The 21,705-nt window shown below is 35.9% G+C and overlaps 1 protein-coding gene across 3 annotated transcripts in view; it reads left to right on the top strand.

The window, feature by feature from the left end:
- The window catches only part of PSPC1 (paraspeckle component 1), a 79,981-nt gene that overhangs the window by 13,919 nt on the left and 44,357 nt on the right, over positions 1–21,705 (top strand). For all 3 annotated transcript variants that reach the window (XR_011569767.1, XR_011569766.1, XM_019971540.2), the window contains exons 4-6: positions 3,879–4,075; positions 8,678–8,762; positions 12,439–12,544. Coding sequence is in view for 1 of the 3 variants with exons in the window: in XM_019971540.2 (XP_019827099.1) it covers positions 3,879–4,075; positions 8,678–8,762; positions 12,439–12,544 (388 nt within the window). In the remaining 2 variants the exon portion in view is untranslated. The remainder of the gene's footprint in view (positions 1–3,878; positions 4,076–8,677; positions 8,763–12,438; positions 12,545–21,705) is intronic.

A 21,705-nucleotide genomic window follows, 5' to 3' on the forward strand; every position in this document is an offset into this window, starting at 1 on the left:
TCTGTAGTACCTATGCCAGAGAAACAGTGAATTTTAGATGCAAAAGTTTCTGTATTGAGTATGCTACAGGTATATTATGAATTAAGAGGAGACTTTGTCAGGAGTAGAAAGATGATTCTAGTTAAAGAACTTGGGAAAGGGTAAGAATTCTTCTTTTTTTAAAAGTTTATTAATCTGTGGTATCTACCAAAGTTGTGTGTGTGTGTATGCATGCATGCTCTGTCAGTCGTGTCCTGCTCAACCCCATGGACTACAGACTGTCAGGCTCCTCTGTCTATGGGATTTTTCCAGGCAGGAATACTGGAGTGGGTTGCCATTTCCTTCTCCAAAGAATTCTTAGAGATGAAAAAGAAAAATAACCTTTTAACAATTACTTTTCATTCATTGTGGTTCAGATATTTTTATGTAAGCTGACTGTGTGAATACATTGTGTTGTTCTTAACTACTAAGTTGTTATAATAAGTAAGACTGTAGTGAACTTCCCTGATGATCCCATTAGTTAAGACTCTGTGCTTCCAAAGCAGGGGCCGCTGGTTTGATCCCTGGTCAGAGAACTAAGATCTCACATGCTATGTGATGTGACTGAAAAACAAAAAACACTGTAATATTTGCGTGCATGAACCTAAATATTGGACTGCCTTTGTGCTAGGCACTGTCCTAGATGCTGCCAGTGCCCTCATGATGCTTACATTTCTAGTGGCAGGGCTACACAATAAATACTGAACCAAAGAATAATGTTTTAATAAATACACTAAGTAGTGAGAAATACCATTTAAAACCACTAAAGTGAGGTATGATGCTAAGATCAAACAGTATGCATATTTAATGGTGATTAATTCTGGTAGATGGTTCTCCCAAAATATTATACCAATTTATACTCATTGGTGTATGCATAAAAGTATTTATTTCTCTTCATCCTGACCAAAAAATGGTTATGATTTTAAGATTTGATAGTTTGTGTTCAAAATAACGTTTTACACGTTTTAATAGCACTCTTTGATTTTAGACTGGTTTTCTCCTTGTAGTTGATTTAAATGACAAATGTGGGTGCTTTTTTATTGATTGATTTGGCTTTTGTTGTAGCACACAGATTCTATAGTTGTGACTGGAGGGCTTTAGTAGCTCCACGACATTTGAGATCTTAATTCCCCGACCAGGGATTGAACCCACGTCCCCTGCATTGCAGGACAGATTCTTAAATACTGGACCACCAGGGAAGTCCCTGGGTGCTTATTTTTAACTGGTGTTGGAGATGTATCAATGAACAGAATAAACCAGAAATTCTTGCTATGTGGCAGAGTAGGTAGCCTGTTCCTTCTCCAGCAGATCTTCCTGACCCAGGAATTGAGCCAAGGTCTCTGGTATTGCAGGCAGATTCTTTACCAACTGAGCTATCATGGAAGCCCTTGGGAAGAAGGGGGTAAACAATAAAATAAAGATGGCAGAAAACCAGGGAAAAGTGGGTGTAGGGGAGCAGAAGATTGTGCCTCTTTTTATACAGGTGGTTAAGGAAGCTTTTGTGAGGGTAGTATTTGATTCACAACTTGAAAGCGGGGGTAGGGGGAAGGGGGTGGGAGGTGAGGGCACCAGATGGGATAGGGATCTCAGTCAGCTGAGGGGTACGGCTCTGCAGGCTTTGGGGGAGGACTGGCATGGTGCAGGTGCAGTGAAGAGGCTAGGTTAACTGGACCAGGGTGAGTATGGGGAGCCTTGTAGCGATCAAGAGGATTTAGGACATAGTGGGAGGAGTGTAGACTGTGGGGCTTGTGGTCTATTGAACTAACTTTGACTTCTGTGATTCATGTGAAAGGAAGAAGCAGGATAGTGATTTAATTTTAAATTTAAAGCAGCTTTGTAACTGCTCTGTTATAATAGATTATAAAGAGCCAATGGTGGGATTGGGGGGGTAAGTTTAGGATCCTGCTGACAGGAAGTGGTTACAATGGTGATGACCAGAAGTGGTCAGATTCTGAATGTGGTTTGAAACTAGATTGGATATTGCTGATGGATATGGAGATGTGGGAGAAAGAGAGTTAAAAGAGTGATGATGAGGTTTTTGGCCTAAGTAACTGGAAAGTATAGACTTGCTAGTGACTGACATGGAGAACCTGGAGGAGTTGATTTGGGGGAGTAGGATCAGGAACCTTGTTTTGGGATCTGTTGTCAAGATAGTTGGATTTGTGTCTGGAATTCAGATGTGCTGTTTGGGCTCAAGTTACCAGTGTGATGGAAAAGAATGTCAAAGGACCAACTCCAGATTGCTCATTTGACAGAAGTTGGGAAGGTCAAAAGGAATCAACAGAGACTGAGTGGGAGCAGTGGGAGGGACACCCAGCAGAATGTGTCCTAGAAGCAAGGGATTGGTAGTAATCAGTTGTAACTCAGCCATGTAAATTTCTCTTAAATGCTGTTTCTCAAAGGCTTACATTTAATTTCCTATTCATTTGATTTCTGGTTATAGCTTATTACAGATTTTAAGTAGAGCATCCTTTTGCATTCAGGAATTAGAGAACTGAAATTATAAAGGTGTTAAAAGAAGTAGAATTTATAGATTGTACTTGTTTATTGGAAAAAAAAAACAAAACCAAAATCAAACTTGTTTATATAATGACTTAATTATTCCAGCAAATATTACATGATCTCATGATATTTTTAAACTTTACTGCTAAAGAGTTATGCTCTGAAGGGAATATTCATGAAACTTAAGAGTCAAGATTCAAATTCAGCTCTGGTGCCCCCAAATCCATATTGTTTCTAATAGTGTTTCTTTTGGGAGAAAATGAAGTTTTTATATTTATTACTGTAGTCAACACCTGACTTAGGAACTGCTAACTAATAAACAGTTCTTTCAGAAAAATTAGTGGGTGGTGGATCTCTCTATTCCTTTCCCTTTTCCAGTCAGTGCTTTAAAAAGAAAAAGATCCAAGTCTATTTTTAGGTCTGGAATCCCTTGATCATGGTTAACTTTGATTTTATCTACCCCCTGAATATCTTTGAAGCTGTTTCTTGTCACTATGTTTTCCCTCTGTGACAACCTCCTCCTCTATCTCCCAACTTTGTCCCATCCACCATCTTCCCCTCCCCATCCCCAAATAAAAGTTAAAATTTATGATTACAAGGCATCTGTAGTTTTATTGGTGGGTGAGAATTGTGTTCTTATAAAAATACTTTTGAATAATTGAAATTCTTTGAATGTTGGGTACATTCATAGGTCTTCATTTAAAAGATTTTTTTCCCCGTCATACATTCATTCATTTAAGAAATCAATACTAAATGTGTACAATGTGCTAGGTATGTGCTAGGTACTTAGGTACAGTGGCTTACAGGAATTTCATATACTCATTGAGTTTACAGTCTAGCAAGGCAAACAAGTGTAAAACAATTTGAAGTAAATTAGGCCTGTATTATTTGGTGTAGCCAATTAACCTGGCACATAACACTCAACAAACTGTTTCTGCTTTATTACTGTCCCTAAAAGTTATTACTTTTAGAAAAATCTGACTTCAGACCATTAACTTGGGGGACATTTGCTTCATATGTTACAGACTGCCTTATATAAAATTGTTGATTGAAAACCAAAAAGGCCTTATTGGAGGTGGTAATTTGGGGAGTGCAGGTTGTAGTATCTTGTTGTCTTGGTTTGAATCCTGGTTCTATTGCTTATTAATTAGTTGGGCATCTTTGGGCAGTTTCTTAAACTTAGGCTTGTTAAAGTGCTTGACAGCATTGCTGTGAAGTATTTCTTGGAGGTTACTTTTCAGATAGTGCCATGAACACTATGCAGGCTTAGTTAATGGTAATGCTTGTTGTTCTTAGATGTTGTTTTAGTTTTTAAACATATGTTTAAAAACTTTTAATGTCTTTTCATGTAAACTTAGGGAAAGAGAACAGCCACCACGTTTTGCTCAGCCTGGGACATTTGAATTTGAGTATGCATCTCGATGGAAGGCTCTGGATGAAATGGAGAAGCAGCAGCGCGAGCAGGTTGACAGAAACATCCGAGAAGCCAAAGAGAAACTGGAGGCGGAGATGGAAGCGGCCCGGCACGAGCACCAGCTGATGCTCATGCGGCAAGGTACTTTTCTCATTGATAACTGTTACTATTGAAGTTGCTAGTTAAGAGTTTCAAGACAGTTCAAACTCAAAATACTAGAAATAAAATTTTTGCTTTTCTGAGAGAACTTTCTTATGAAAAAAAAAAATTATTAAAAAAGCTGACTATTTAAGATTCTTATTACGTGTCAAAAGATTACAGATGGATGTTCCTTGGCAGAGATGAAAAAGATTTCAGGTTTGCTGATGGATATGGGAATTTAGGAAGACTAAATTCTTAGTATTTTGCAAGAACACTTTGAACACTTGAGACAGGGCTAACTGAATTTTTTGTGTGTGTGATTTTTTTGTTGTTAACTGAATTTTTAAGAGCACTCATAGCAGGTGTTATGCATAACATACATTTATTAATATTCACTGGTCAGATACTTAATGTGACAAGCTGCTTAAGTATATATCAGAAGCTTAACTTTTTCCCATCCTTGTTTCTAGGTTTCTTATTATGTCTGCTTAATATTCTCTCTCCCCTTTGTTCTTTTCTGTTAATACTCCATGTAATTTTTTCTGATTCTTCGTATCACTTTTCCATTTTCCATAAAACTTTTTATTTATTTTTTCCTTTAAATTTTTTTTTTGGCTGTGCTGTGTGGTTTGCAGGATCTTAGCTTCCTGACCAGGGATTGAAATTGTGCTCATGCAGTAAAAGTGTGCAGTCCTAACCACTGAACCACCAGGGAATTGCCAGAATTTTGCATTTCTTTAAAGCATCTAATTGCTTTCTACTTTGCTCTTAAATTTTTTGCCTTTTTTTTTTAAATTTAGTATTTCACTAAATCTTTATCTCCCCTGGAGGAGGAAATGGCAACCTACACCAGTATGCTTGCCTGGAAAATCCCATGGACAGAGGAGCTGGTGGGCTACAGTCCATGGGATCGCAAAAGAGTTGGACACGACTTAATGACTACAACAATAACAACAGAACCTTTATCTATCTTTTCTTGGCTGCCCGTCAGAGATGAAGGTGCTACAGATAGCTGCCTGGTTTCTGTGGCAACCTTCTTTCTTTTATATATTTATACATTGTTTTTATTTTTTATGAAGTGAAGTGTGAAATAATTTTACTGACTCAACTAGTCTTTTTTTTCTGTACAGCGTTTGGGATCTTAGTTCCTTGACCAGGGATTGAACCTGTGCACCCTACATTGAGAGCACAGAGTCTCAACCACTGGACCACCAGGGAAGTTTGCAGAGGCTTTCTTATTGGAGTTTATGTCATCTAATCTTGGCCTCCTCTAAACTATTCTTTATACTAGAGCCAGTATTTTCTTTTATTTATGTATTTATTTTAATTGGAGGCTAATTACTTTACATTATTGTAGTGGTTTTTGCCATACATTGACATGAATCAGCCATTTGGTCAGCATTCATCTGTAAATCTTTATATGGTAGATTATCATTTTCTTTAGTATAAAATCCACTTTAGCTTTTTTTAGCCTGTTCATTACATGTTTTGGAGAAGGAAATGGCAACCCACTCCAGTATTCTGGTCTGGAGAATTCCGTGGACAGAAGAGCTTGGTGGGCTGCAGTCCATGGGGTTGCAAAGAGTTGGACACGACTGAGCGACTAACACAATTAGTTCATGTTTTTGAAGCAGTTTCAGTCAAGTCACTGAATAACTGCTGGTGCCAAGTAAGTTAAAATCCAGCTCAGCAAATAACAGAAACTAGTCAGATATTTTTGGTTTCTTTTGGTACCCTAAACCTAATGTTTCTGTAAAGTCCCTCTTTTTCTAATAAAATTTAACTCATTCATATCATACACTAGTATGTTTAAATATATACGGTAAGTCCTCTCAATAGGAATCTTAAAGTTGCAAGCTTTCAAAGATGTGTTCCATCTGCATCAAGTGTGAGTGAAATTGCAGCTTGCCCTGTTTCCTATTGCTGACGACTCCTCAGCTCTACCATCTCCCATCTTCTTTCCCTCCTCCAGTCGTAACTCTTCTTGCCTGTTATTTTTAATACTCATTATTTTATTTATATTTATAATCTTTGAAAAAATACCTCCTTTTGGTTGTGTTAGGTCTTCGTTGCTGCATGTAGGCTTTCTCTAGTGTCGGTGAGCCGGGGCTGCTCTTTGTGGTGGTGTGTGGGCTTCTCATTGTGTTGGCTTCTCTAGTTGCGCATCATGGGCTCCAGGGCACACAGGCTTTAGTAGTTGTGGCTCACAGGCGCTCATTAATTGTGGCTTGTGGGTTCTAGGCTCAGAAGTTGTAGTGCAAGTGCTTAGTTGCTCCATGGCATGTGGTATCTTCTTGGAGTGGGGTTTGAACAACTGTGTCCACTGCATTGGCAGGCAGATTCTTTACCACTGGACCACCAGGGAAGCCTCCTGGATTATTATTATTATTTTTTTTTTTAAGAAGAATTCCTGTGAGTGTTATTTACTGGATTAAAGGATAAAAAACACCTCAGGTTACATATTTTTTGGGTAATACTTTCCTCCAGAAGTACATTATTATGGCGGTATACAAATATATAACTTTTTGTGAAATTTCAGAAACTTTGGGTATTAGCAACTTAAAGGAATTAATTTGGAAGATACAAAATGTTGTAAGTTGATCGTGCTCCTGCTTCATATTAGATAGTGTGTTTATCAGATAATTTGATTGTCAGATCCTTTGAGCTAATTATTGTACCCTGTTCTGGTGAGGAAGCATGATCTGAGAGGGCAAAGCAGCTTTCTTAACTGGCCCAGCTTAAAAGAAGAAAATTCAGTTTTCAGGAAATATTCATGCTCTTTTCTTACTCCTTTTCATGGAAGAAAATATAGTATATATTTTTATATATTATATATATTTTATATATTTTATATTTTTATATATTTTATGTATTTTATATTACTATGTATGTTCCTGTTTTAAGAGCAGCAAACCTAGAAAATCAATAAAATTGTTAAAGGATACACTGTATTGACTTCTTAGTTAATGATAGTAAGATATTTGCCTTGCCATGTTTTGTCTTATTGAAGCATTTCCCCTTAGGAATATAAATAGACTGTATATTTTTGGTCTTTACCAGTCTCACCAGCTATAGAAATTATATGACAGTTATGGGCTCTCAATATTGGTTGTATAATGAAGTCATCTAGGGAGCTTCAAAAAAGAAAAAACTCATAGCTGGTTCACATCCCAAGAGATTTTGATTTAACTGATCTGTGGTTAAAAGGCACTTGAGCAGTTCTGATGAGCTAGTAAGGTTCACAGTTAATGGTAAAACTGTTAGAAGATCATTGTCGTCATGTTTTTTAGATAGCTAAATGTTATCTGAATCACCTGGTTCCTGGTGCATATAGACTTTCCTTGAGCAGAGTCCCCCAATTTTTTTTTTTAATTTTTGTTTTTTTAAGTTTCTCAATTGAGACTGAACATCCAGGTCTGGGATGTGGCATTTTGGAAGGAGCTTTGGAATACTGAGAGATTTGGCTATATATCCCAGTGAACCATATCATGCCTGGATGACTAGAGCCATATAATCTGTCTGAATCTTTTTTTGTTTACATAATTAATACATAATTCAATCTTTTTTAACCTTCAGGGAGGATAATACTACCTTTTTATAATTATGATGCCCCTGTTGTTATAGTTAAGATGTTAGAATTATTTGCCTGTGGGATTTTAACTTGAACCATTAGGATTATAAGAATTCTGAATATAGTATTTTATTAAGAAATATTTGAGATAATTTATGTTCATTTTAGAAATTTGAGATAACGTGGTTATAGGAAAAAGAAAACCAATAATTGTGTTATCTGGAGTACTTATATATATTTTAAAATATATTTATTAGTGCATGCATGCATGTATAATTTGGTAGGATAGTACAAAGATATTTTTAACACTTGGGAGGTTTATCAACTGCTTCTCAAATGGGCATCTTTCGTTGTGTTGCTTCACTCTGAAAGCCTTGTTCTTGATAATGTGACATGAGTTCGTGACAGTGGGAATGCTTGTCCTGTTTAAAGTGGGCTTGTTCACATCAGTGTTCAGCCCTTTTTCCCCTTTCAGGAACTGTCCCCTCTTTTCTTCATGTGACGCTGACTTGATGCAGGAGGAAACGTGCTCATAGTGTTGGGAGGGATGTTTTGGGGTTTTATGCTGTGTCCAATCCCATTTTTCCTACTGTTCCTGGTCTGATGCTTAATCTGCCCTCTGCTGATGCTTCCCAAGGTATCATTTTGGGCTTCAAGCTTGCTGCTGAAAAAAATTGTAATTGCTTAAAACTGTGTAAATGAAAATGTAGCTATTCATTCTATTTTTAGTATGTTCCAGACCCTGTGTTAAAGCAGTTACTACCCATTTTAATTTTTTAGCATAAGGGTAGATTTTATTTTCTTCATATACCTGAAGAAATGGGCCCAGGAATGATATTGATCTGGTTCATTACAAGCTTATAATTTTTCATTGTAGAATGGTGCGGTAAGACTTTAAAAAGAGAAGCTAGGTGCATGAGTATAAATAAGTTACTATATATATTGCCAGTCTTGGAGAACCTTTATGCTTATAGATGTAAAAATACAGAAGAAGAAGCTAAAAATATTAATCTGTAGTCAATATTTTGTAGATTTAATGAGGCGTCAAGAGGAACTCAGACGTTTGGAAGAACTCAGAAATCAAGAGCTACAAAAACGAAAGCAAATACAGCTGAGGTAAAGAACATCGTTATAACATATATATGAATATATGTAGCTTTTATTGCGTATGTTATTAATAAAACTCCAATGTCTGTTATTGACAAGTTGTATTTAATATTAATAACAGAATTGTCCATTTTTGACTACAGTTATTTGGATTACTAACAGTCTCCCATAATTCATTATTCTATCAATATGATTGTTTCTAGCCAGTTGTGGACACTTCACAGACACTGTGAACTTAGAGGGCTTAGGCATTATTTCATACAATTTATTGTAAAAATGGACTGTGCTTTACTGGACTGTTTTTCTATAGATGCATATATTTGCATTCTTAGTTTTGATTTTTCCATGTGTTTAAGACTGGTTTGAATGCCATTATTCATTTTTGTTCTTCTGATAATTTACTTAAAAAAGATAATCTGGTGGTGGAATCCACGGTGAAAACAATATGAGCATCAGAGATCTCAGTACATGATAGACGGGCAACTTAAAATCTTTTAGGTTAAGGAAGGAAGTTTAAGGGAGTAGTTGATCTAAGATGTGGAAAGAAATAGTAACAATTTTTCTTGCATCTGCAAGATTTAATTGTAAAATACAAGATAAATATTACTCTTACATGTTTCAACAGTCTTAATTAGGAATTGTAAGCACGGCTATGATAGATTAAAGCAAGCTTAAAATTTTGTTTTGAAAGTGCCGTTAAAGTACTAAGTGCTGTGATGGGAAGTAAGGTGATCATGGGAAATGAAAGAAAGTGAAAAGCTATTAATGAGTTTGACGTGTCCTCAGGGTCTGGAGGTAGATGGTATATTCGTATAGTATATTTTTTTCAACTTTGTACCTGATGATACCAGTGTATGTGTGTTTCTGTATTAGGACTACTCTGATTTTACTCTAACCTGCTGCTGCTGCTAAGTCACTTCAGTCATGTCCCAACTCTGTGCGACCCCATAGACGGCAGCCCACCAGGCTCCCCTGTCCCTGAGATTCTCCAGGCAAGAACACTGGATTGGGTTGCCATTTCCTTCTCCAGTGCATGAAAGTGAAAAGTAAAAGTGAAGTCGCTCAGTCGTGTCCGACTCTTAGTGACTCCATGGACTGCAGCCTACCAGGTTCCTCCGTCCATGGGATTTTCCAGGCAAGAGTACTGGAGTGGGGTGCCATTGCCTTCTCCGTACCCTAACCTACTTACTCTCAATTTATAGTACTTGGCAGGCCGCATCAGCATCTTAGCCTCAGTACTGCTGAGTCATAAGCTGACTCACCTGTGTTGTGATAAACCTTCCAGGTGACTCTGAGGCATTCTAAAGTTAGGAAACCACTGTTGTAAAAGAAACTCCCAATTAACTCCTTTCCCGAGGGGCCATTTTCAGTGTCTTTTCTTTTCTTAAAACAATTTTTATTTATTTATTGATTGATTGCTGCACTGGGGTCTTTGTTGGTGTCCATGGGCTTTCTCAAGTTGCAGAGAGAAGGCGCTAGTTTCTAGTTGCAGTGCACGTTTTTCTTGTTGTTGTGCCTTTTCTTGTTGTGGAGCACAGGCTCTAGGGTGCGGGCTCAGTAGTTGTGGCACGTGGGCTCAGTTGCTCTGTGGCATGTGGAATCATCCCGAACCAGGGGTTGAACCCCCATGTCCCCTGCATTGGCAAGTGGATTCTTTACCACTAGGGACATCCTCAGTTTCTTTCTTACTGCTTTTTTCTGTTTTGTGTAATTGTGTTTAAGTCTCTACTTGTCCAAATAAAAGGAAACCTCCTCTCTTCTAAAATAAACCTTTCTGAATCTAGCTTTCTCCTTTTACATTTATCCTTTACAGCTAGGCTTTTAAAATTAGTGCCCTTTACTTATGCTGAAATAATAAGTAATTAAAAGTAAGCAGTGTGGGATGCAAAATATTATGTATAGAATAAACAAACAATAGGGTCCTACTGAATAGTACAGGGAATTATATTCAGTATCCTGTGATAAACCATAATGAAAAAATATATAGAGGATATAGGTTTGCAATTCTGAAACTACTTTTTTCCCTTTTGATCAAGACTTTATTGAGAATAATGTATATACTTTCTTAAATGAATAAATTAGGTAAATATGACCTGAGGTTTCTCATTGTTGGAGAAAGAAAGAAGGCGGAAAGGCTAAAATGAAAATGAATCCTGTCATGTTCAGTGGGGATCAGTATCAGTGTGAACTGAGTGCCGTTTAGTCTAGACAAATACAGAAATACAGATGTGTATATATATAGATGTGTATATATGTGGGTTCATATGTATACATACATATATTTCCTAGCTCTGTCTACCCAGAAGCAGTGATGCCTCGGGAATAATGCCCAGATTTTTGTTTCTGAATATCATTCTCCAATAAAAGGAACCAGGGCTTTTTGGAAAAGTGGCTGATTCCAGTATTAAAAAGTCCAAGTTGACTGATGTTGTGCCAGAGTGAAGGGAAGTCCTTGAACTAAGCTCAGGCCTGTTGAAAGAACACAGGAGCTAAACTGAAGACGCTCCTAAAGGCCAAAGTTGGAACAATTTCAACAACAAAATAAGAAATGATAGGTTGTACATTTGTCAAATGATATTTATTCAGGTCAAATACCCATGAGTCTGTGGTGATAAAAGTAATTTAATGAATAAGTAAATAAACGGAGGAGAATGGACAGCTTTTCCTTAGTTGTTAGAAGTAGAATCCAAATAATAAATAGGAAAGGAGCCTGAGAGAAAATTACCAAGGAATGAATACTGCAGTAATACAGGCATAACAAAGAGTTAGTGTGGGTTTGGTTCCAGGCTACCACAATCAAGAGAATACCTCAATAAAGAGTCACCTTTGTACTATACTGTAGTCTTTTAAGTGTGCAATAGCATGATGTCTTAAATATTATTATATTTTCAATGTATTTCAATATTTTGAGATAATATTTTCAATAATATTAATATTTTGTGAGTTTCCCTCTTGATCATATTACAACTAATTATTATTTAATAGTAATCCTTTACATACACATTGGATTTTTGTTGTTCCGTGCTTGAATATACCTTTGGGGCAGAGGTTGGCAAACATTTTCTGGGAAAGGGCTCCTTCGTAAATATTTTAGGCTTTCCATGTCATATGGTCTCTGTCTCAACTATTTAACAGTGCTCTAACCCAGAGGTAGCCACAGACAGTGAGTGAACGATTGTTCCAAAATTTACAAAAATAGGTGGTATATAGATACCTGCTCCCAGGAGATTTCCTCAGTGGGTTGATGCAATGAGGGAGAGGGGGCTTGTGAAGGCTTCCTTCTGTACATAGTAGGATTTTTGTCTCAGCAGTGTGGTAATTTGCAATGGTTGGTACTAACTGCTTTGCCAATGGTGAATCCCAGGCTTTTTCTTTGTTCCGTAATAGAGTACTAGTTTGAGCTTTTGGAGGCTGGATTTTTTTTGACTGTAAGCATATAGCTAGGATGCTGTTATTTTACTTTTTTTTTAATTTACCCTAGATAATTGCCATTTCATTGGTTTGTTTGATTTATTAGAGGTTAGAGCAAAATAAAAGGAAGATAAATTTGATAAGCCACTCATTATCAAAGACTGGCATAATGTATAAATACATGATACACATTAATGATTTTTTTTGCCTGAAATAAGATATCTGGTTATGGCTTATATGTCACACCCTGAGTTTTTATTTACAAATCTCTCAGGCATGAGGAAGAGCACCGTCGTCGTGAAGAGGAAATGATCCGACACAGAGAACAGGAGGAGCTGAGGCGACAGCAGGAGGGCTTTAAGCCAAACTATATGGAAAATGTAAGTAAAGTACTAGTTAACTAAAGTGATTTTATATTGTCAGGTGGACGATGTATACTTAGAATTCTTTATACACTGCTTTATGTAGTACTGTATTTTCTAATCTTTCTGAATCGTCATGTTTATGGTAAACTAACAAGTTTCTTAACCTCTTACAGGTAGTAAACCAAAATTAGTTTCTGAAGATAATCATGCTTTATGAAATGGATATTAAATTGTGCTTTATTTCACTTTATCATTTTTTAATTGTTGCTAAATTAGGAATCTTGATAAATCCCATCATCTCCACTTGACTGATGTTCACCATTAATTGATGTCAGTTCTTTAGTTTGGAAGATTTTAGACATATAGAAAAGTAGAGTAGTATATGCTTATTAGTCAGCCATAACAGTTATTAGTACTTGGCTGATCTTTTTCATCTTTAAGTAATCCTGAAATTTTTGATATGAAAACCTTGACTTCATATAATTTTATGTGAGTGTAGACCTATAAAAGATAAGGACTCTCAAAAAATTTCTTTATCATACTTTAAAAGATGTCAGTTACTTAAGTAGTAAAAGCCCCAATTTGTCCAAGTCTTCAATCTTTTAAAAAAATTATTTGGTTTCTTCAAATGGGTTGATGCATCCATTCTTTTTTAATCTGTAGGTTTTCTTTCTTTTTCTTTTTTTCCATTGTTTCCTTACTGTTTTTATTTTTAAAGAAACAGCCCGTCATAAAGAATATTTCACATCCTGGATCTTGTTGATTATATCCTGGCAGTGATGTTCAACAAGTTTTTTTATGCCTGAGTTTCTTACAAACTGGAAGTTAGTTTTAGAGACTTTATCTGACTCAGGTTTTTGTTTTAGGGAGGCAAAATGGTAGGGCAAAAAAGGATACTTCAAATGTGTTATAACCCACAGGTTCTAAATAACAGAGTCTTGTTCTTCACCTTAGATGAATGCCAGCTTAACAACTGACTCTAAAAAATACTTACCAATATTTTTTTCTCTGTTTTAAAGCCATGATTCTAAAGTTTCTGAGGCTAAATGTAGTAATTCAAATCACCGGGGCCTTTTTTTTCTGACTGTCTCTGTCCCTGAAAAATTTTAAAGCTTTTTAAATTAAAATGAATACAGCAAAGTAAATCCTAAGTAGAATAATAATCAAGAACTTTTTATTTTGCCTTCCATCAAGTAAATATCCTTTGAATGAAAATTACATTTTTATTTAAATTCCCTTAGAAAATTTTTTGTTATTTATAATCACACTAAAAGTTAATAGATTTTTAAATCCCATTAGCAAATTAGTTGAGTAAGTTTTCTGAGCATTGGGTTTTTTTTTTTAGTAATTTCTAGCTTTATTGCAATTCTCTTTTCTTCTTGGGTACATAATACTTACATAGTGACATTTTAAAATTGTGGTCTTCTTTTTCACTGTTAAATTTTAATATAAATTTGTTGGATTTATCAATGTGAGAATATTTTACAGTGGTAAAAGAATGTGGAATTTAAAAATGTTCCCAAATGTGTATATTTTGAAAAGTAGTAAAGTGTTTTAATCTTAAAATATAGAAAAGTACATGTGATACATTTTTTAGAGAAATTTTATTTCATTCCATTGATGACTAGGAAATTCTTCCTAGTTCTTCTGTGTACCTCAGTATATCAGTTTCTAAAGTGCTTGTCTATAGTTAAACCGGTGGGATTAGCTTTCTTAAAATTTTTCTGGCATGAACTTTATGTCCTTGGAGCAACTATGTAGCTGTGTCTAATGATTTAAGTCATTAAGGGACCAGAAGGAAATGATTACTATGTTCTGTTAAACTTAAGTTGGCTACATCGAAAGCTTGATTACAAACTCTGATTCTTTGAAATTTCACAGTTTTTAAAAACCTACATCAATATTTTTTAATATGTCCAAGTGGTAGGCATAATTAATGAAGGACAGATAGTTTTCACTTTTAATGCAAAAACTATTTAGAAATCTTGCTACAGTTTAAAATTGAAATTCTGCAAATACTTAAAACATTGGAATGTTTCAAATTCATTTTAATGGTGGGTAAGATGTAATAGCCAGGGAACTTTGAGAATAAATAAATTAGATATTTAAAAGTATGGCAGGTTTAGTGGAATTTCAGAAGTAGCTCATTTATTATTTGATACGATTATGCTGTCAGAAAAGTTAGATGATTAAATATTTTAACATAGAGTTTTAAATAGTTACCAAAAGAATGTTTTACATATTTGAAGCATCATAGGATTAATTTGGGTGGAGTACAGGTCTGCAAAGGAAGCCTGGAACCTCCACCCATTTTTGTACCACCCTACTGCAGAGCTGAGAATGGTGTTTACATTTTTAAAGTGTTGATAGATAAGGAAAAAAAAGACTACTATACAGTATTTGTGACCATTAAAACCTAAAAGACTTACTCTTTGACTCTTTACAGAAAAAGTTTACTGAACAGTGGGCTGGAATTGGTGATTTTTTCTTTTTAATTAATAGTCATGTTAGGCCCCAAAGTTAGTATGTTCTTAATTTTTTTTGGAAAGGAATCATTTAAAATAGTATGTAGCAATGATATTTAATATGTAGGGGAAAATACAGTCTTCATTCTATTTTTAGTTTTTTCTGAGATAAGAAACTATGAATAGATAAATTTTTCATCATTTTGGTCTCAGTTTTATTTGGTTCCTAGCTTCATAATGCTTGTTAGTATAAACTAATCAGGCTAATCAGGCACTAAAGAAATATTAACAAAAGCTCTTTACTGGTCTTAAGTGGTTTGTATTAATAGTAAAACATCGAGGCCATTGTTGCATCAGTTATTCTTCATTTACTTTCAAAACTGTCTCTGGAAAAATTTGTTGAACAATTTTAATGTTTGTTTTTGTTTTTAAAAGCTTTGAAATTAGGCCCTCTTATGTGCTTCTCTTATTTCCCTGTTCAGTGTAAAGGGAGGAATCACATGGTAAGTGTTCAGCTTGCCTGAGTAATAAAAGTCATGTAGGTTTACTTGGTTTGTTTTAAGATGCCACCTCTCACTTCTTTCTAATATTCCTGTTAGGAATATTCCAACACAACAAATAGTAGCTGCTTCGGAGTATAAAATAAATACTTATTTTGTCTTGAATAGTATATATTTTTTAATGTAGCAAAAGACCTATTATGTTTGATCATGTTTTTCTTTGTTAGCTTTCAAATTGATCATAATATTATAACATGCATAGGAATATATTTTTAAGAGTTTGAAGAATATGCCAACTCTTCATCAATTAGAAGCTGTCATTTTAATTTCATACCTTATTTCTCCTTAGAGGAAGTCATGTTCTTTGATAATACATTTGTAATTATAAATTAAACATGTTATTTTTCACTCCTGCAATATAATATTTTTTTGACTCCTGTAACACTGTATATATTTTTATGCCGTTCCTTAATTTCATTTAGGTTTGTTTTTACTACAGTATAATGGGACCATTTTCTAGACAGACCAATTTCTAGGTTGAAATTTTCTACTTTTCACAATTTTACAGCTTTGAACACAGAAGTTATTCAGTTAACATTAAGAATTTGAATCTGTATGATTGTTTTTTTTTTTTTAATTGGGTTGTTTTGCTGCTTGTAGATTCAGTAGTTTAAAATTTAAGTACTGCTATGTATGTACCAGTCTTTATTTGTGGATATAGCTTGGATTGGAGTAAAGAGGAAATTTTAATTAGAATATTTTAAAAATGCAGTTTCTTGGAGTAATTCTTGGAAAAATGACGATGTCATAAAACATGTAAATATCTTTCTGGCTTTAGTAGTGGTATCATGTAATTATAAAATACTTCGACTTGGAGAATTGGATCAGTGCTTAGATCGGATGCTGCTGCTGCTAAGTCACTTCAGTCATGTCTGACTCCGTGCGACCCCATAGACGGCAGCCCACCAGGCTCCCCCATCCCTGGGATTCTCCAGGCAAGAACACTGGAGTGGGTTGCCATTTCCTTCTCCAATGCATGAAAGTGAAAAGTGAAAGTGAAGCTGCTCAATCGTGCCGACTCTTAGCCACCCCATGGACTGCAGCCTACCAGGCTCCTCCTTCCATGGGATTTTCCAGGCAAGAGTACTGGAGTGGGGTGCCATTGCCTTCTCTGAGATTGGATGCTACTTTGTTTTAAAACTTAAGTAGTTTCTTTGGCTGGCATGGTCAATATTAATGTTTGGGTTTTAGTAAAGAAAAGAATAGCGCTTCATATCTTTTTCATATATATATATATGTAATTTTTATTCCTTATTGAGTAGGTAGGAATAGCCCTGGAGAATTGAACATATGCATAAAAACCTGAATGTTTATTACATGCCAAGGCAGTAATTTGACCCTCGTTCCTTAGTCAGAGGTGTCCATTGTAGCTCTTGGGATTGGACAGCAAGGCCACAAGCAGTGAGGGGATGCAGCCCAGCTAAGAGAGAGAGGCCTCTTCTTGGTAGTATTTCTGATCATGCATAGTAAGGAATCAGGGAGCTTTTAAAAAAGGTGGGTGCTCAGGTCTCCATCCTACTCACTGATTCATTTTGTGATTTTAGTAGATTCTGATGGATTATCCATTGGTAGCATACTGGTTGAAAATACAGTAATTTTCAACCTTTGCAGCATTTCTGTGGAACTTAGAAAAGTGCCTGAGATATAGTCCAATGGGACTGGGTTGCATGGAATCAGCATTTTAAAAAGCTCTTTGGGTTACTTATTTTCATTAGCGAAGGTCAGAAACCACTGGCCAGATGTTGAAATGAGACATATATTGAGATGAATATAGTGATACTACTTGAATTTTTTATGGAACCTGGGGACTTTGGGTGAAGTGAGAACTTAGGTTCATTCTGCATGGGAAATAGGGCTCACCTAGTTAACAGTACAAATGGCACAGCCTTCTGTGTGAATTGTGCTCTGTAGGTTTTTGGTGTGGCAACTTTTTGTTGGACTTTCATCCTTTATATGGAAGGGAGTATTGTCTCAAATGATACATTAATTTTTTGTTTTTAAAATATTTCATTTGACTGGGGGTCTGCAGACTAGGGTAAGTCAGGCCAAATCTGAGTGCTGCCTGTTTATGGGAATGCAGTCATGTTTATGTTTTGCTTATGGCTGCTTTGCCCCAGAATGGCAGCATTGACTAGTGGTGACATAACTCTGATGTTGTGTCAAGACTGTATGGTCAGCAGAGCCTGAAATACTATCCAGTCCTTTCCCAAAAAAGTTTGCTGACCTGTGATCTCTGGCCAGTTTGAAAGTTGTGAGAGGGTAACAGGCAGGAAGGCCAGGGGTCTCCAAATGGAGGAAATAGCCTGCAAGTGTCGTTTTTTATCTCTCTCTTAAGCAGCAGGAAGAAACAAACTACAAGTGTTAGATTTTTTTCCCCTTCTCTATACAGATTTAAAAAGAGGTTTCTTTTAAAATTCTGTGTTGCCATGACGACACCTGGTTCCACCTGAACTTAACTTTTCTTGAACCTTAACGGAAATGTTTTTCTTAAGCTAGACTCTGTCTTCAAGTTGGTTCTGCCTAAGACTCAGAACTGACTTGACAAACCAGTATGGTTTACTCATGCAAATGTTCTCTTAAGCTATGTTCATGAGACTAGTATTTGCTTGGAAACCTGCCCTTCTTAAAGATTCATGTCAATAGTTTTGTGGCCCAGGACAACTCACCTTGTGCCAATGTCATCCCAAAATGCATGTTTTGGGTGAGGGGCCTGATGCCAGTCTCTGAGTTTTGAGACATTTCCTTTCTCTAACATCCTGTTAGTAGCTATATAACATCCGGCTAAAGACTGGTGGGGGGGGGGCCTCTTTCTGCCTGCTTCTGATGTCTATGTCAGAAGCTGTCTCTATCTTTTTTATACTTTAACAAAACCTTATCACACAAACTCTCTGAGCGATCAACCTCGTCACTGGCCCCCCCTATCCTCCTGAGGCTGAGAATCCTGACGTCTTCCACCGCTCAGCAACAACCTTTCATTTAGGGGAGGGAATCTATAAAAAATGCCCCATGTTAACGAAACTCATAAAGAATTTGTAATTTAAGATGTAATTTTATTAATTTGTTTTTTTTTTTTTTTCCAGTGTTTTTAGAAGGCCTATTGAGCAGAATGCCTCATATCCTAGAACCTTGATTCTTGGTTCTGAAGAATCCAGATTAGTGTCCTGAATGTTCATTGGTAGTCATGGTTATAAGTCAGATCAGAAGTTATGGGAAGAGCCAATACAGCGTCACAGCCACATTGCTGATGTCTTGGAGTGGTCAAGTCTCTTTTTTTCAGTCAGTTGAGGCAAATCCTTTGATCCGGATTGCCACATTTGGCCTTTGTTTAATTTTATTCCAGTCCCTTCCTGCTTCTTGTGTGGCTATTGTTTCTCTTTATCATTATCACTTGATTTAATTATAACCTCCCCCCCCCCCCCCCCAACAGTCCCCCGTTTTCCCTGTATAAAACTCAACAGCAATTCTAGCCAGTAATAAAGTTTCATTAATAGGTGCTGGCAGAGCCAACTTGTCACTTAGTAATGAGTAGGTCCAAATACATTTTCTTAAATGGCTTTTGAGTTTTTGAGAGAAGCTGCCAAAATTTGGTGGTTTTCTCATGGCTATTACTTCTCTTTTTTTCAGTAAATTATTTAGTTCTAACAAGTGATTTGGTTGTATTGCAGTAGAAAATTGCATTATTTTGGAAGGGTTAAGTAACTGACACATTTCATAGGATGACACTTTTCATCATCCTATGGAAATAAGAGTTATTTGGTGTAGGGTTTGGTGTCAGATTTAGGTGTGGGAAGGTCATTGCCGATTGCTGGTATAATGGAAGCCCACTTCTGATGGTTTGGGCCTGATGGTGAAAATTAAAATGGATAATAGGTTTGTTGCAGTGGTCTTTCATAGGATGCACTAGTTGTGACCATTTTTTGTTGTTAATATGGTTTCATTTATTTACTAAAATAATTTAATTGATTTATTACAGTGAGCGAAGAATTTTTCTGAATATTTTAGGATGGTACATAGACTTTATAATCAAATAAAAGCAAACATAACATTTTTATAATGTTAGCTAACATAGAATCTAGATGATCTTTAGAATTTTAATGATTTGTGTAATTTGGGTTGAAGATATAATACCATTTTAACCAGCTGTTAACTCTTTGATCATGTCTCAAAAGGATTTATTTATTTATTTTAATAATACCTAATTATTTGTAGGGAAAACTTTAAGTTTTTATCCAGACTAGGACAAGTGAATATGATACTAGGTAAAATTTTCTCTCTCTTTTTTTTTTTTAAATAGCAGGTATACAATAAGCCATCTTCGGCAAATCAAGTTGTGTTTGTGGTCACCCTTGTTCCCTTGTTATGATTATGAACAGCATTTTCCCCCCTCTGTTTTATCATTCATATTTTGAAATCTTTTGAATGAATCCAGATGGAAGTGGTTTGATTCTTTACTTCATCTACATTCTACACTTCACTTCATCAGAGAATAGTTTGTTAGACTTAATTATCTCTGTGTCATATTAGATGACTTCTTTGACCTTACCTTCCATTATAGTCTCAAAGAGGCTTATTTTCCACAGAAACTACCATATCCCTTTTTCCCTCATGGAGAATGTGTGTGCTCAGCACATATATAATCTCTGACTATTCACCCCAGCTGTGATCCTGGATCATTTTTAATATGATTTTTAGTACTTATATTGCCTTCTAATTATTTTCTGACATTTTTGTTCAATAGTTGACCTCTCGAGTTTTTTGCGGTCGTTTTGTATTTGTTATAGTTACTTAAATGTAAACTGTGAGGGTTAAATAGTTGTCCTTCAGACTACAGCAAGCAGCTCAATCACATGGTTTTGAGTGTTCTTTAAGAGCCACCAAACCTCAGTATTTTTTATTGAATACTCAAGTCTCAGATGTTCATCATCAGTAGTTTTGAAACATAGGTGGCATTGAGACGTAGCTGTTGATGTATTTTTGTAGTGTTCATAATGGTATCACATAGTGAAGAGTAAAATAGCCATTTTCTATGCTTAGTTTTCACACATATAACTTTTTAGTAGGCGCATTCCACTTGAATATCCCTTCAAGATTGTTAGACTTACAGGAAGACTGAAGATTTCCTTTAGTAAGGAAATTTTGTTCACTGTTTTTCCTGTGTTTATAATAGTCCTGAGCTTTGTAGAGGATACAGAAAGAAATCAAGCCTAGGGTCACACACATCTTTGAGGATTTTAGAATATTTTAGGTACACAGGACCTATGTAGAGTAGGTTAAGAGACACAGCTAAAAAAAGTTCTGAAAGTTTAGAGAAATTTGCCTTCTTGAGAAAGAGTGTGTAGTCTCTGCACTGTTGAGGGGCTATATTGGGTGTATTTTAAAAGCTAATGTGATTGATTTATTATTCTGCTGTGTTGTAGGTATATTTGAAATGGTAAGTTCTTCTCATCTTACTTGGTTCAGAATGGTAAGCACTTTAGCTAATGTTTATCTTTTTAAGAGAGGCTGGAGAAGAGAGCTTACTTGTATTTGCCAATACAAGTGAACTAGAGTGAACACAGATTTTGAAATGTCCACTATGTGCAGTGTAAATAATAGGAATTTTGTTCAATTATTAAGTAGCTTGAAATCATAACAAAACATTTTATGAAGGCATAAAAACTTGTTACTTCTCCCTTGTGACTTCTTATAACATTTAGAACCTCTTACAGGAGTTATCCTACGAGATAGCTATGTAAAAAAAATTTTTTTAAGGCCAATCAGTATTTTGTATATTCTGTACTTTGTATTGAAGCTTTGTAGTATCACCTGAAATGTCAGAATTTTTTACCAGATCAAATGAGATAAATGTGAATGTCAGTATCCCTGTGTAATTACTAACTACTAGTGGTAGAGAGATCCAACCAGTCCATCCTAAAGGAGATCAGTCCTGGGTGTTCATTGGAAGGACTGATGCTGAGGCTGAAACTCCAGTACTTTGGCCACCTCATGCGAAGAGTTGACTCATTGGAAAAGACCCTGATGCTGGGAGGGATTTGGGGGGGCAGGAGGTGAAAGGGACAACAGAGGATAAGATGGCTGGATGGCATCACCAACTCGATGGAGTTTGGGCAAACTCCGAGAGTTGGTGATGGACAGGGAGGCCTGGTGTGCT

Source organism: Bos indicus, chromosome 12, assembly GCF_029378745.1.
Source record: "Bos indicus isolate NIAB-ARS_2022 breed Sahiwal x Tharparkar chromosome 12, NIAB-ARS_B.indTharparkar_mat_pri_1.0, whole genome shotgun sequence".
Taxonomy (NCBI): Eukaryota; Metazoa; Chordata; class Mammalia; order Artiodactyla; family Bovidae; genus Bos; species Bos indicus.